General features: G+C 42.2%; 1 protein-coding gene across 1 annotated transcript in view; it reads left to right on the top strand.

The window, feature by feature from the left end:
- Positions 1–762: 762 nt before the first annotated feature.
- Positions 763–13,539, top strand: part of IL2RA (interleukin 2 receptor subunit alpha) — a 40,769-nt gene continuing 27,992 nt past the window's right edge. Inside the window, exon 1 of the mRNA XM_058669516.1 lies at positions 763–1,027. Coding sequence (XP_058525499.1) covers positions 964–1,027 — 64 coding nt within the window. The 5' untranslated portion in view covers positions 763–963. The remainder of the gene's footprint in view (positions 1,028–13,539) is intronic.

Consider the following 13,539-nt stretch of genomic DNA (forward strand, 5'->3'; position numbering starts at 1 on the left):
ATCTATTTTTTAAGCCTAATATTTTAAGTTGATAACTTTATATGGCCTGTGAATGATGTTATAGGTATCCAAATGGCCCCTGGCAGAAAAAAGTTTCCCCGTCCCTACAGGAAAAAGAAAATTGTGGAGGTAAAGCAGCTTATAAAATGACACAGCCCTTTCAGGAACCCAGGACACGATAGTGAAATGAGTATGGCTGGTACTGACTCCAGATCTTAGATTACTCATCAGTTGGCGTATCAGTCAGTTTGCTCCTTCCTTCTTAATGATCTGAATGTTGGAAACCCAGCTTTGAAACTACAAGCCTGCTGAAAGGGATCCAGGGTCAGACAACATTAGGAAACACTTGTTATTGCCAAGGCTGTATGTACTTCCACACATCATATCAACTTGGCTTTGCACCTCCTGTGGACCCTGCTGATTCCCTGGGGAGCAGCAGAGCTGGCTAGGTGAAGGGGATTTGCAGTTTACAAATTGCAAAGTGAGCCCACTGCCAAGAAGTGCTTGCTCACCCCTCCTTCAACGGCAGGGGAATCTCCCTTTCCTTTTATGGGTGAAGCTAAAAACAGGATTCATATGTGAAGCTTAATCCTTCTCACCAATACCAGCCCACACCTCCCAGCAATTGAACTTAAAAAAAAAAAAAAAAAACCTCGCTTGACAAGTTATCACAAACTATGTTGTCATCAAAAAAAAAAAAAAAAAAAAACCCACTTCCTATATTTGAGATCACAGGACAGAGTTGTAGGCACGATTTCCTGACTGAACTCATCAGTCACAGGGTACACCTCTTGACTGTCACAGAGACTGGATGGAGCAGCAAGGATGACAGCCCTGTAGGATTGAGCTTTCCAGTCCCCATCCTCCCAGCACCATGAAGTGAAGAGGTTGGTGGGCATCCCAAGATTCTGCAGAAAAATACCTCCCCTTCGCTTCCTCGAGCTGATTCCCAGCGCCAGGAAGATGAAGCCATGCTGGCTGCTGTGGGCACTAGCCTCATTTGTTGTGGTACCTGGCTTCAGGACAGGTAAGCTATGGGTGCCGTCTGAGTCTTGGGACAGACATTATTTCCCCCAGACACAGAACCAGAGGGGATCCCTAAGTGTCTTGAATTCTATCTCTTGTGACCACCCTTGGATCCCCACCTCCCTCTTTATGCCTCAAGGGTCCCCAGTCTGTAAAGGGAGTTTGGAATGGGCTTTCTTGTCACTCATAGTCCTGGACTGCTTACTTAATCCAGGAAGAATTTGTGAAAGTCTATAGTAGCATGATAGTTGGATGTCAACAGGATACTGATGAACAGATTTCTGGAGAAGTTTTCTGTTATATCTCAATAAATTTTGATTTTCTACTGCATGCTAACATCCTTGCCCTAGCTGTAGGATAACACTAAAATGTTACTTGGAATCTCGATTGCCTCACGAAGTAATAATTAGAAAGCTTTCCAAATTCATAGAAATGTTAAAGAAATAGATTCACTTCCAGGACATTACTTTTTTCTGTGCTCCTGTGTATATGTATATTTATATGTGTTCATAATACACGTATTTATGTAAATTTTTCTTGGGTTTTCTCAAAGACTGTTTTAAAACAGAAATGAACAAAACCACCACTTTCTACCTCAAACCACCCTTCCTAATTGAGTGTAAATTTTCTAATAACATCTTCTCTTGCTAAACCAGAAAGATAGATATGAAACTATAATGTCTTTTTCTGAAAGTCTATCATTTCATATAATTTATTTCAATCAAATTTATGCTAACTAATTACATAAAATGTGTTAAGAAGTAAAATATAATGTGCATGAGAAATTTGTTTCCTTGTTTTGGTGAAATGGCCAATTTGTGTAGGACTCTATGGATTGATTTAGGAGTTAAAATGAACATATTTCAGGAATATTTATAATGCAATTTCTGCCCCAACAGGGTGGTTATCAAATCAGTCCAAGCAAGAGCAGCAGCAGAATCTGTACAATTAATCTTGTCTTATTCTTAGGAAACACGCTTCAGGCAAACTTGTGCTGTTTAAAAACATTGGTGACTTTGCCAGTGATATGAAAAGTTTTGCTGGCTGTGGGCCAAATGAAGGATCATGCGGGATTCTTCTTAATCTTCTGCTCAATTCTATTGGAAATACCAAGTCCTGTCCCTATGGCATAAAATGTGTAAGAGAGTAGGAGCTATCAGGAAAGGCTTGTTGAAGGTGGGATGCTAACAGAGTGGAGCATTAGGGAGTGGTAAATTTCCTCAAGGACATCACGGAACAGCAAGAGGTCTGCTGTGCAAGCTGGATAAGGATGTGGGGATGAGGGAATCGGAAGTCTAGAAAAAAAGGAATGGAACCAAATGAATGGACCAAGATCTTAGATAACAAATCAAGACTTTACAACTTCATTTGGTAGTCAATAAAGAACCACTAGGAAACATGTTAAAGATGACTATTTATAGAGTTCCCTCTTTGTGCCAGGCCTATAAGACTTACTTAAAGGGTTTTTTTTTAACTTATATATTGAAAAGGGAGAGTGAGAGAGAGCGAAAGAAACAGAGAGATGCAGAGGGGGAGATTTTTCAAATGGTCATTGGCTTGGACCACAAAGCAGGAGCCAGAAACTCTATCCAGGTGTCACACATGGCTGGCAATGGCTCAAGCATTTGGGTCTTCTCCACTGCCTACTAAGCACATTAGAAAGGAGCTGAATCAGAATCAAGGTAGCTGGGACTTGATACAGGGCTCTCACATGGGATGTTTTAATCACAAGTTAGCTTAACCTGCTGCATCACAATGCCACTACTGATTCTTACTTTAATTCTCATAATCACTTTGTATATTGTTGTCATGAACCCCTAGATAAAGAAGTAGCCCCAATTTGAAACCTCACAGGCTGTGCCAGTGCCCAGGCTCCAATCAGCTTTCCTGAATTGTGCTCCTTTGGCTTACTGAAAGCAGGGTTAGAGATTTCTAAACATGACTCCAGAACAGCGTGGAGGGTGACCAGGTCCAAAGGAGGCAGGTCATGAGACTCTAAAGTCACCCAATCCAGAGAAAAATGAGAACTCAAAGTCAATGAGAACTGAAGTCAATGAAATGGGTTGAGTTTTTGGGATGAACTGGGCATTCAGAAATCCTCCAGGGCAAAAACAATCTTGGCTCAGACATTTTTCTCCAAGTAGAATCTGGTCTTAAAAGAAACTCGTCTGTCATTTTCTCGGGTGTGAGAGTTCTTTAATTAAATCAAGCAGACTGTCAACAGATGCAATTTCTAGCTGATTCATAATGGAGATTTTCACTCTGAAAATTTCCAAAGCCACCATTTAAAATTGCAATGGAGTATGGGCGATGTATTAGTCAATCTGGGTGTTTTTAGTCTCTGTATTACTGTGTTCTGGGATGTGGTTAAAAAGGAGAATTCTCCTGATGTTACCAACACTGTGTTATTAAAAGCGCCTTTCTTAGAATTGTGGAAATTCTGATAGTCTACATGTCTCCTGATCATCTTTCTTTCATTCTAGGAATTTTATGAGCAAATCTTCATCTCCTAGATATAAAAAAAGTGCAGAAAATGGATTTGTTTGTCTAATTATCCCTTCTTGTAAAGACTCCTACCCACACTGGAATTTCCCATCTTGACCTTTGTCATTTCAATACAAAATGTTTAACTCTTCACATTTAATCCTTCAGTTTTTTAGATCCCAAATTATTACTAATTTGACCTTTTTCAGCCCCATGACAAACTTTGGAGTAATAGGGCTTTGGTAAGCAAAGGGAGTACTGTATAAAACAGCTGCTCTTTTCATTTATCATGTCTTTGATATATCACACATATATATGTTCCCTTTCAGATTTTATAATGCAAAAACGGATTACCTAATTCTTACAGAAAGAATGGTCACTAGCCAAGAATGGCTAATGTGCTTTACAATTCTACCTTCATCCCCTTCAGAAGTAGTCTGACTCTTTTTGTTGTTGCTTCTGAAGTCTCGGTTATTCTGAATAATTCTCTCATCCGTATAATATATCAATAGACATCAGTGAAACAGACTGTCCTTTGATATGGTGGCCATTCAAGCTAACTTCTAGCTCCCCTCACTGTCCAGTGTGTGGTGGGAACTGATCAAGAATTTCCACAGAAAATGGGACAAGTCACCTGATATGTCAGTGTGAAATAAGATTAGGAAGAAAATAAACTTTTCAGGAAGCCAAAAGTGAACTATCTCCTAGAGACATTGTTGGAGGACTGACGTGAAAACATGGAAATGGCGTGGCTTCCGACAAATTTAAGTCCATTAGATAAGATGGACAGGGAGATCTTGGAATTCCCATTCCTGGCACTCTATGCCAAGAATTTGGAAATGAAAATTAAATACGCTGTGCTCCAAAAGGCATTTTTAAACTGGGGCTCTTGGGGATGAGAAAACTTTCCCAACTGAACATGTACCAGAAGGATCCAGCTTGAGAGATCCCTAAGGGTCAGCAGACTGAAGGCTGACATCTCATGGCAGGCTGTTTCTAGCTCTCAGCAGGTACTGACCTGCACTGGAGTGTCCTGCACTTGCACATGGCCCACTTATTGCTTCTATCTGTGGTTGTGTTAGGGCAGGAGCACTGCTAACTGGTAATGAAGCTTCTGCTTTTGGCTTGCTAAGAGAGTCTTCACCTTGTGCCTCATCAGAACAGTTTTACCTGCACTGGAACCTGTTTCTCTTTTCTTTCTCACTGGTCATTCCTGTGAACAACAGGAAAGAGGACTCAAATTCAAACAACTGCTTCAAAAAGTTGTAATCCTTTCGTTCATGAAGGTGTTGATTGCGGCTAGACTAGAATCCAGGCATTTTAAATTCCAGTTTAGTACTTACACATCTTCACAGTGACTCTCAATGATATTTCTTCACCTTTCCATTCACACATTAATAGTACAGGGATGAAAAAAATTTGGCAATCCTTGTTCTCAAACTAGTTACCCATTGTTTAACAATGGAGAAGAAATATTTACTAGGAAATTTGTGTCTGGAAAACTGTCAAGAAAAGGTTCTCAGTGGTTGCCAGTGAGTCAGCCTCATCCCTGAGCCATGCAACATGGTTTCAAGTAAGTCACTCATTTGGGGAAAAGCAATCATATAATCAATCATCAGTAGGATTTTAGGTATTTTCTACCCTTAGATTGCTCAGATCGTGTTTGGTTACTTGATTGATTTTGGGGTTATTCTGGGATTTACCTCCTTCAAGAGAATATGTCATGCTGGGAATAGTTCTAGAGCAATGATTTTAGTTGCACAGTAAAAAGTGTATGCGCGATACATTAAAAGGTGACACCAACAGTAATGCAGAATAATTAGCTTGACTTTCTGGCAGAAGAGAACAGGCCATTACAATAATGTTTGTTTTAAGTTCCTCAGAGGCTTTAAGATGTAGTGAAAACTACATTCGAGACAGAATAGATTCTCATTGTCATTTTGATTCCATCATTTCATTTCTATTCACTATGAGAAGGAGCCCTAGAATAATATTCTCAAATGTTTGTACAAATCACTTACAGGTCTTAATACAAGGTAGATTCAAGAAATCTAATTTTGATATCCAAGACTCTAGTTCAAACAGGCTTCAACATGAAGTCTGTGTTGTTGATGCATAAGCCACATATTGAGCAGTTAGTCTATTATGTGGAAGAAGAGATATATGTTACTTCTTTTAGTTTTTAAGATTCACTTATTTGATAGGCAGGGTTACAGAGAGAAAGAGGAAGAGACAGACGGAAGGTCTTCTATCTGCTGGATCATTCCTCCAAATGGCCACAAGGTCTGGTACCAGGCCAGAGGGAGTCAGGAATTCCATTGGATCTCTTACATACTTGGACCATCTTCCACTTCCTTCCCAGGTACAATAACAGGGAGCTAAATAAGAAGTAGGGCTGCCAGGACTTGGACTGGCACTCTGACATGGGGTGCTGGCCTTTCAAGTGGCAGCTTAAGCTACTATGTCACAATACTGATCCCAATATATTACTTCTATTTACACAAAACTTTCAGTTAAAAAGGAAAAACTAATACTATGAAGATCAAATATTTACCAACTATTTCCAAGCTGACAAATGCCCTCAAAGAATTAGAATAGAGAGTGCAGCATGCTACCTGCAGAGTTAGGAGTTTCTTGGAGATGATGGACGTGAGACAGATTGGCTCTTCCTGGTGATTTTGAATATAGGAGGAGAGGTTGGAGGACAGAATTTTGAGATGATTGTGCTGAAATTGTGTAGATGCTGTTCCTTCATCTATCCATTCATGCATTAGAATTACAGAGATGAGTAGCAGCTGATGAATGAGGATTTTACCAGGACAACTAAATAAATGAGTCATATGGCATTTCTGCATGTGATTATATGCATTTCGGAGGTGTACGTACTGAGCAAAGAGTCTCAGTGGCTAGTGGTTCTCTGACAAAAGTGAATACTTTCACTCAGACAAAAAGAAGTTCCTCACTTCACTTGATTGCCCCTGGCTCTCTAGATGTCCCCAGTCCCTGGTGATTTCCTTGACTGCATGGAGCACTCATCAGCACCACGAGTACTCCAGAGAAGAGTCAGAGGAGTCCTGGCCTTAGTTCCCTATGTCTAGGTTTTTCCCCCTCCAAGCCCCTACTACCTGCATACTAGAAGGCTCTGTCCTGACAGTTTTGACCTGCAACTGTTAACCAAGTACTAGACATCCTGCCTAGAGAAAGATTCCAGGAAACAGAAGTGTGGGTGGCATGAAGATGAATGGAATGAAGGGAAGGAGTGTGACACTGATCACGAGAGGTCACGTCCTCTGGCATCAAGTCTGTCTGTCATATGGTCAGACATGTGGTCAGATGTGCCATACTGGCCCATTTTCTCTTTTTCTCCTAGGCGTTCCCCTCTCATGCAGCACACAGTGAAGGAACAACCGTAGGTGACCGGACAAGTAGCAATGGTGCACATTCCCAACAGAAGAAACAGCAAAGGTGTTTTTAAAGAATAAAAAGGAAGTTAAAAGGAGGCCATGGGTTCCTTTACCTGACCAGGGAAGCTAGTCCAACCTCAGGGCCACAGTGAGAGTGAAAGAGGAACAGATCATTCTAAATTCCTCTCTGTTGAACCTTGCTCTAGCATTGCTAAGAGTTACTGAGGAGACTTCAAAATTTTGTAGAAAAATATAATTAGAAGATAAGTTTCTTTTGACAAAAAACATTTTGCAGTGCATGCATGTTTTCATAATTTGCATGGTCATGATAATTTTTGGAGATCTTGTATGCAGATTTCAAAATTCTCCAATAGCATAATATATCTTTAATTTCATTTTCCATAAGCATTTTGAAACAGCCTGTATATTAGAACATTGTATTAATTCAGTTAATTCTGCAAATGAGGTAGGTCTTAACTTCATTCCCATCTCACACCTGGCAAACAGGTAGACAGAGGTCAGGCAAATTGCACAGTGCACCACAAGCAGCAAAGAGCTAGGATAACAGCCAGGAGATCTAATTCTGCAGCCTTCTCTCTCTCTCTTTCTCTCTCTCATTTTTAAAGATTTATTTATTTTTATTGGAGATCCAGATTTACAGAGGAGAGAGGGGGGAGGAAAAAAAAAATCTTCCATCTACTGTTTTACTTCCAAGCAGCTGCAATGGCCAGAGCTGAGGTGATCCAAAGTGAGGAGCTGGGAGCCAGGAGCTTTCCCAGGCTCTCCCATATGAGTACAGGGTCCAAAGGCTTTGGGCTGTCCTCTACTGCTTTCCCACATCGCAAGCAGGGAGCTGGAAAGGAAGCGGAGCAGCCAGGATATGAACCAGTGCCGATATGGGATCCTGGTGCATGCAAGGTGAGGACTTCTGCCACTAGGGTACCACGGCCCAGCCTACTCTCTTTACTACTGTGAAGAGTAAACTGCTTGTCAAGAAGACTTGTACCGTGTTAACAGGAGTTATTTTTACTTCTTTTTTTTTAATTATTTATTATTTAACTTCAGTAATTACATTGTATTATGTGACACAGTTACATAGATACTTGGGTTCTCCCCACCCCTCCCCAAACCCTCCCACCATGGTGGATTCCTCCACCTTGTTGCATAACCACAGCTCAAGTTCAGTTGAGATTCCCCCATTGCAAGCGTACACCAAACATAGAGTCCAGTATCTTATTGTCCCGTCAAGTTCAACGGCTTCTTAGGTATATCCTCTCTGGTCTGAAGACAGAGCCAGCAGAGTATCATCCCAGTCAATTGAAAGCTCCAACATGCCATCAGCAAAAATTTACATCATTATGGAATTAATTGACATAGTAATGAGTAACCAATATGTTAAAAGTAAATGCGAGTTCCCAGCCACCTTCTATGACCACCTCACCTATACTTCAATTTTAGTTTATACACAACATATAACATTCAAAACATAACATGTTATACATAACATCATATCATCTTAAATCAAGGCAAACATGTGGTATTTAACCTTTTGGGATTGGCTCATTTCCCTTAGCATGATGGTTTCCAGTTTGGCCCATTTGGCCACAAAGAACTGCATTTTGTTTTTTTTAATAGCTGAGTAGTATTCCATGGAGTAGATGAACCATAGCTTTCTTATCCAATCCTCTGTTGATGGGCATTTTGGTTGTTTCCATGTTTTTGCAATTACTGATTGTGCTGCTATGAACATAGGAGTGCATGTTGGTTTCTCATAGAACAAGTGTTCTGGATATATTCCTAGGAGTGCTATTGCTGGATCATACGGTATGTTGAATTTGAGTTGTTTGAATATTCTCCATACTGATTTCCATAGAGGCTGTACCAGCCTGCAGCCCCACCAGCAGTGGAGTAGGGTTCCCTTTTCCCCGCAACCTCGGCAACAAGTGTTGTTGGTGCTTTTATTCATGTGGGCCAGTCTTACTGGCATTTATTTTTACTTCTTAAACAATTGAATTCATATGCCATGACACCTGACCTGCTGCTCTTGCAGCTTGGGCATCAACTGAGAATGTCTGTGGCCACAGAAGCCAAATCCCTAATGCCTGGCAATGGCCTCTCACTAGGCTCTTGTTTTAGGCTGTGTTAGGGGCATATCTGGCCCTTGGAGTCTCCGTTCCCAGGATTGCGATCCTCTCCTCCAGCGTTCCTTCCACCTATGAAGAGCAGCCTACAGTAGCTTTCTTGCAACTGTGCTTTAAAGAAAGCACCGCAGTGAAGTCGGCACCAGCAGCCCACAAAACAGAGGAAATTCTGAGCAGTGTGGGGCGTGAATCACCACATCATGTTCAGGAATTGCCATCTTTGCTCACGGAATCACCCACTCTTTTCTGTTGGGGACCAAAATAGATCCTCCCTCAGAAGCCTGCTGCTTTCTGTGCCCTTGGTAACAAAGAGCAGAGCAAGGATGGGTGTGTGCCTCTGTGGTGTGATGGCGGGAGTTTTCTCTCTGGTGAAGTTTCTTAGGGTGAAAACATTGCTGCCTCAGGGGGAGCAGCAGAGAGGCTGTGGCACAGGTGGAAGAATAAAGCGATAGGGCTACTGGGGGCACCTTCCTGTTTGTGGAAGAGGTTGATTTATTCATCCATTCATTTGTTCAGGAAATGTTTATTGAGCAACTGAGTGTGTGCCGAACGAATATAGAGTTCAAGACACAGAAATGAATGACAGCGGGCCCTTGCACTTGAGAGCTCATTCTCTAGCAGGAGAGAAATACAGTGTACAGATTGTCACACAGCTGGATGCCAAAGTTCAAGTTTAAAGGGAATCGATGGGACACAGTTTGACTCCAGAAAGCCCTCGGGCCTCTTAAGTAATCATTGTGTCCCTGAACATTGGAGCAGAACAGACCCTGGAGAGCAGGATTATTGAAACCAAATGTGACTGATTCTGAATTTAGAATAAAATTAATGGAATTATAGTTTTGATCTGCCTAGTTCCAGAGATTCCTTTACAGGTGAAATCAGAACGTTTCAGATGTGAGTATTTAAATCCCTTTTACAACAGACTCTGATGGCTGCCATAGCCCCTAGTAGTTTAAGGAATCCTCTCAGGCAGTTCTGAGCCAACACACCCAACTGCCTGTGACCACTCTATTCCTAAATCTGCACAATCTAGCCAAAGAAGAAGCCTCAAATGTCCAGTTTTGACTATTATATTTTTAAAAGCAAAATAGCAGTGTTTTGGGGGTGTATGTGTATATTTTCATGAAACAAACCACTTTAAATGTGTATGTGTATATTTTAGTGAAATGAACCACTTAAGCAAATTGGCCCAACTCCTCCAAGACAGATCTGTTTATTGTGTTCCTAAGCAATCATTTCTAAAAGTTTTTTTTTTTTTTTTGAACTCCCCACAGTCTAAGTTGACGTCAACCTCTTCCTGCTGCGTAGTTCTGAGAGTTTCCCGGGAGTTTTGGGGAAGATGACTTCACGTCAAACTGTGTGCGTGACACCTTGCCGCTGTGGGCAGTTTGTCCGTGGTGTCCCCGGCTGCCGAAACCAGGCAGAACCGGCACTCCAGCTGAGCTCCGGTGTGGTGTCTGTTTCCGGCCCTTGTGGTAGTGACACCTCTGTTCAGAGTCTGACTTAGAATAGAAAGGATCTTTGTAAAAAGAACACTTATTTTTAAGTGGAAAGCAAAACCATTACTCCTCACCCCCACCCCAAAAGTCTTTTTAGAATAAAAGGGCAGTTTCCTTAGACATCCTGCTGACACCGGGCAGGCACCGAGACCGCAAGGGTGAATAGCATTTGCTGTTCAGTTGAGTCGTTTATTTCACTTCTGGTTTTCACTGCCTCTTACCTGCCAGACCATCACTTTCACTTTCTCCCTCCCAGAGTTTAAGTTTTTCCTCTCTGGCTCCATTTGCAATAGCAGATGCGGCAGAACTGCAGGTCAGAGAGTGCCCGGTCACCAGGACATGCAGCTGGCGCCATCCTCATGCCATGCAATCACAAGTGCTGGCTACATGTGTGCCTCTCACAGAATCCTCACAACAGCCATAGGAGATGAGTACCATTGTCATTCTCTCCATTTCCATCTGACAGATCAGGGAGTGGACACTGCTGGTATAATAATTTACTTGCCCAAGAAAGTGAGGAGCTGGTCAATCTGACCAAAATCCAGGCTGTCATTCCAGACAGAGCAGGAAACCACCTGTTTCCACAGACTTCTTGGGCAAGCCTTCAGTTTCAGTTTAAGCCACCCTTGGAGCTCCCTGTAAACAACTTTCAGGGTAATCTCTGGTCACATACATCCACTCATTCCCCATTTCCTTTATTGGGCACACAATAGTTTTTCCAAGCTGTGTTTTTTGTATGTCCTTGGTATATGGTGTATCCACTCAGCACATCTCCTGTCCTTCAAATGAAATGTTCCCGGTTAGGACTCCAAAGCTTGATTTCTAGGAGCAATGTTCCCTCTCTCTGGAAGATCTGTTCACCTCTCATGTGGCAATTGGAATTTCTCTCTAGCAGAAAGCATCTTGGGAGAGAGGAAGGGCTCATGCCCATGGGCATCTGACAGGCTTAACCATAGCTGGGACCTGAGAAGTCCTACTTTCGTTCAGGAAAATCCTCGGCATGCCACTGCTTGCAGGCTCTAGCCAGACAATGGGGACGTGAAGGGGACAGTGTGGAAAGCGCTATGTAAAGAAATAGCAGGAGAGCCTGAGGGTGCAGAGAAAGGCTGGGGAAGGCTTCAGGAGGAAAGGTGACAGCTAACAAGAGGCTTGCAGGACAAGCAGGAGTTCAGGAGGTAGGGACTAGCTGTTGAACATTGCAGGAAGGTTATGATTAATTCTGTATATCCACTGGATTCCACCAAGGGATGCTCGAGTGGTCCAACAGTGTTACTGAGTGTGTCAGTGAGGATGTTTCCAGAAGCAGCGACTACTTAAATTGAATGAACTCTGAATTGGTAGATGATGTGAGTGGATGACAACGAACCAAATATGGGATCAAATAGATCTCAAATGTGGAAGAATGTCTTCTCTGTCCCTGTGGATTGCATCCATCTTCCCCCACCCTTGGATCCTGATGTTTCTGATTATTTAGTCTTCGGGCCCCAGGATTTCCCTCAGCACCCTCCCACTCCAATTCTCAGGCTTTCTGTCCCAACTTGAATGACACCATAAGCTTCTAGGGGTATCCAGGCTGTACGAGCCAATTCCAATTATGAATGTGTGCTTTCATTTCAACATACAAGATTCTGATTGATTCTATTTCTCCAGATAACCCTGATTAAGACAATAACCAAGGTCAGAGAGAAAACCACAATGTGTTCCAGGAGGCGCGCATGGCTCCACAGGACCGACACACATGTTCCTGTGTGGCGGGAAATGGCGATTTTAGGGCTGAGCATGAATGGTGTTATGGAGCTTTGACTGTGCTCTGAGGGGAATGGAATATTACAGAGGGATCTCAGACAAGGAATGAAATCACCAGTCCCTTTAGAGAGGCAGTACCATTCTGATTTGAGAATGAAGGCAGCTAAGGTGGGAGGCAGGAGGGGCAAAAAATGTTCCATAATATAGGGTGGGAGCTGGTGGTAGGCCAGTTTTTATCTGTGTGGGCTATTGTTATAAAATGGAATTAATACAGTGCCTCACTGGGTTGCTGTAAGCTACACCAGAGAGCCTGCCTAAAGTAGCCAGGATATAATAGGGGCTCAGTGAAAGTGACTTTCTAGACTTCTCATCCTCAAAGACAAAGGCACTCCCGATGTTCCCAGCTGAACACTCACCGGCTGAATAAACTATATATGTATAATTGAGGCCTGCCTTCTTTCATTCCCAATTCTAACCAATGGAACCACCATCCACCCAATTCCTTAAGACTTTCAAGCAAAACTCCATTTGTTGCCTTCCACTCCTTCATGCACCCAATCAGGATTTATTCCTGATTATTCCAGCCTTTAAAATCTGTTCACATTAGCTGTGTCCCTTCCTGCTCCTTGTCCTCATCACCACTTCCTCCCAGGAGTCCCACAACCATCCTCTTGTGATGCAGAACAGGAGCTCAGCCAGAGCAGGAAAGGTGAGAGGTACAGGGGCCAAGGACACAGCCATCACCCAGAGCAAGGTCAGGTGCGTACACAAGCACCACTGAAGGGCTTTGTGCTTTCAGGACAGTCGCTGACCCTATTTGTGACTTAGCTTCTTTTATTCACAAACCAGGGACGGGAGAAACCACTTGCCTATTAATTATTATCACATAATCATTATTTATAATCCCATTAATTATCTTGCTGTAGTATTTCATCATGTACTATGTTTTTATTAAATTTGTATATATAATCCATAGAATAATATGAAATAATGACTATATTTTAACCTATTTTATATAATGTATGCTACTATTACTATGTATTTAAGATTTTATAATATAGAACATGTTTTAGGATCTGGCACATTGGCTCAATTAGCTAATCTTCCCCTTACAAGTGCCAGTTCAGAGCTCATGCCTTAAAAGGATCTTTGGGGAAACAGAACACGGTGCTTCATTTCTGCACTAGCTGTGGTCAGCAAACGGGAATTTAGGGCAGCCCACATGGGACTGATTATGTG

The sequence above is a fragment of the Ochotona princeps genome, chromosome 10 (assembly GCF_030435755.1).
Source record: "Ochotona princeps isolate mOchPri1 chromosome 10, mOchPri1.hap1, whole genome shotgun sequence".
NCBI lineage: Eukaryota > Metazoa > Chordata > Mammalia > Lagomorpha > Ochotonidae > Ochotona > Ochotona princeps.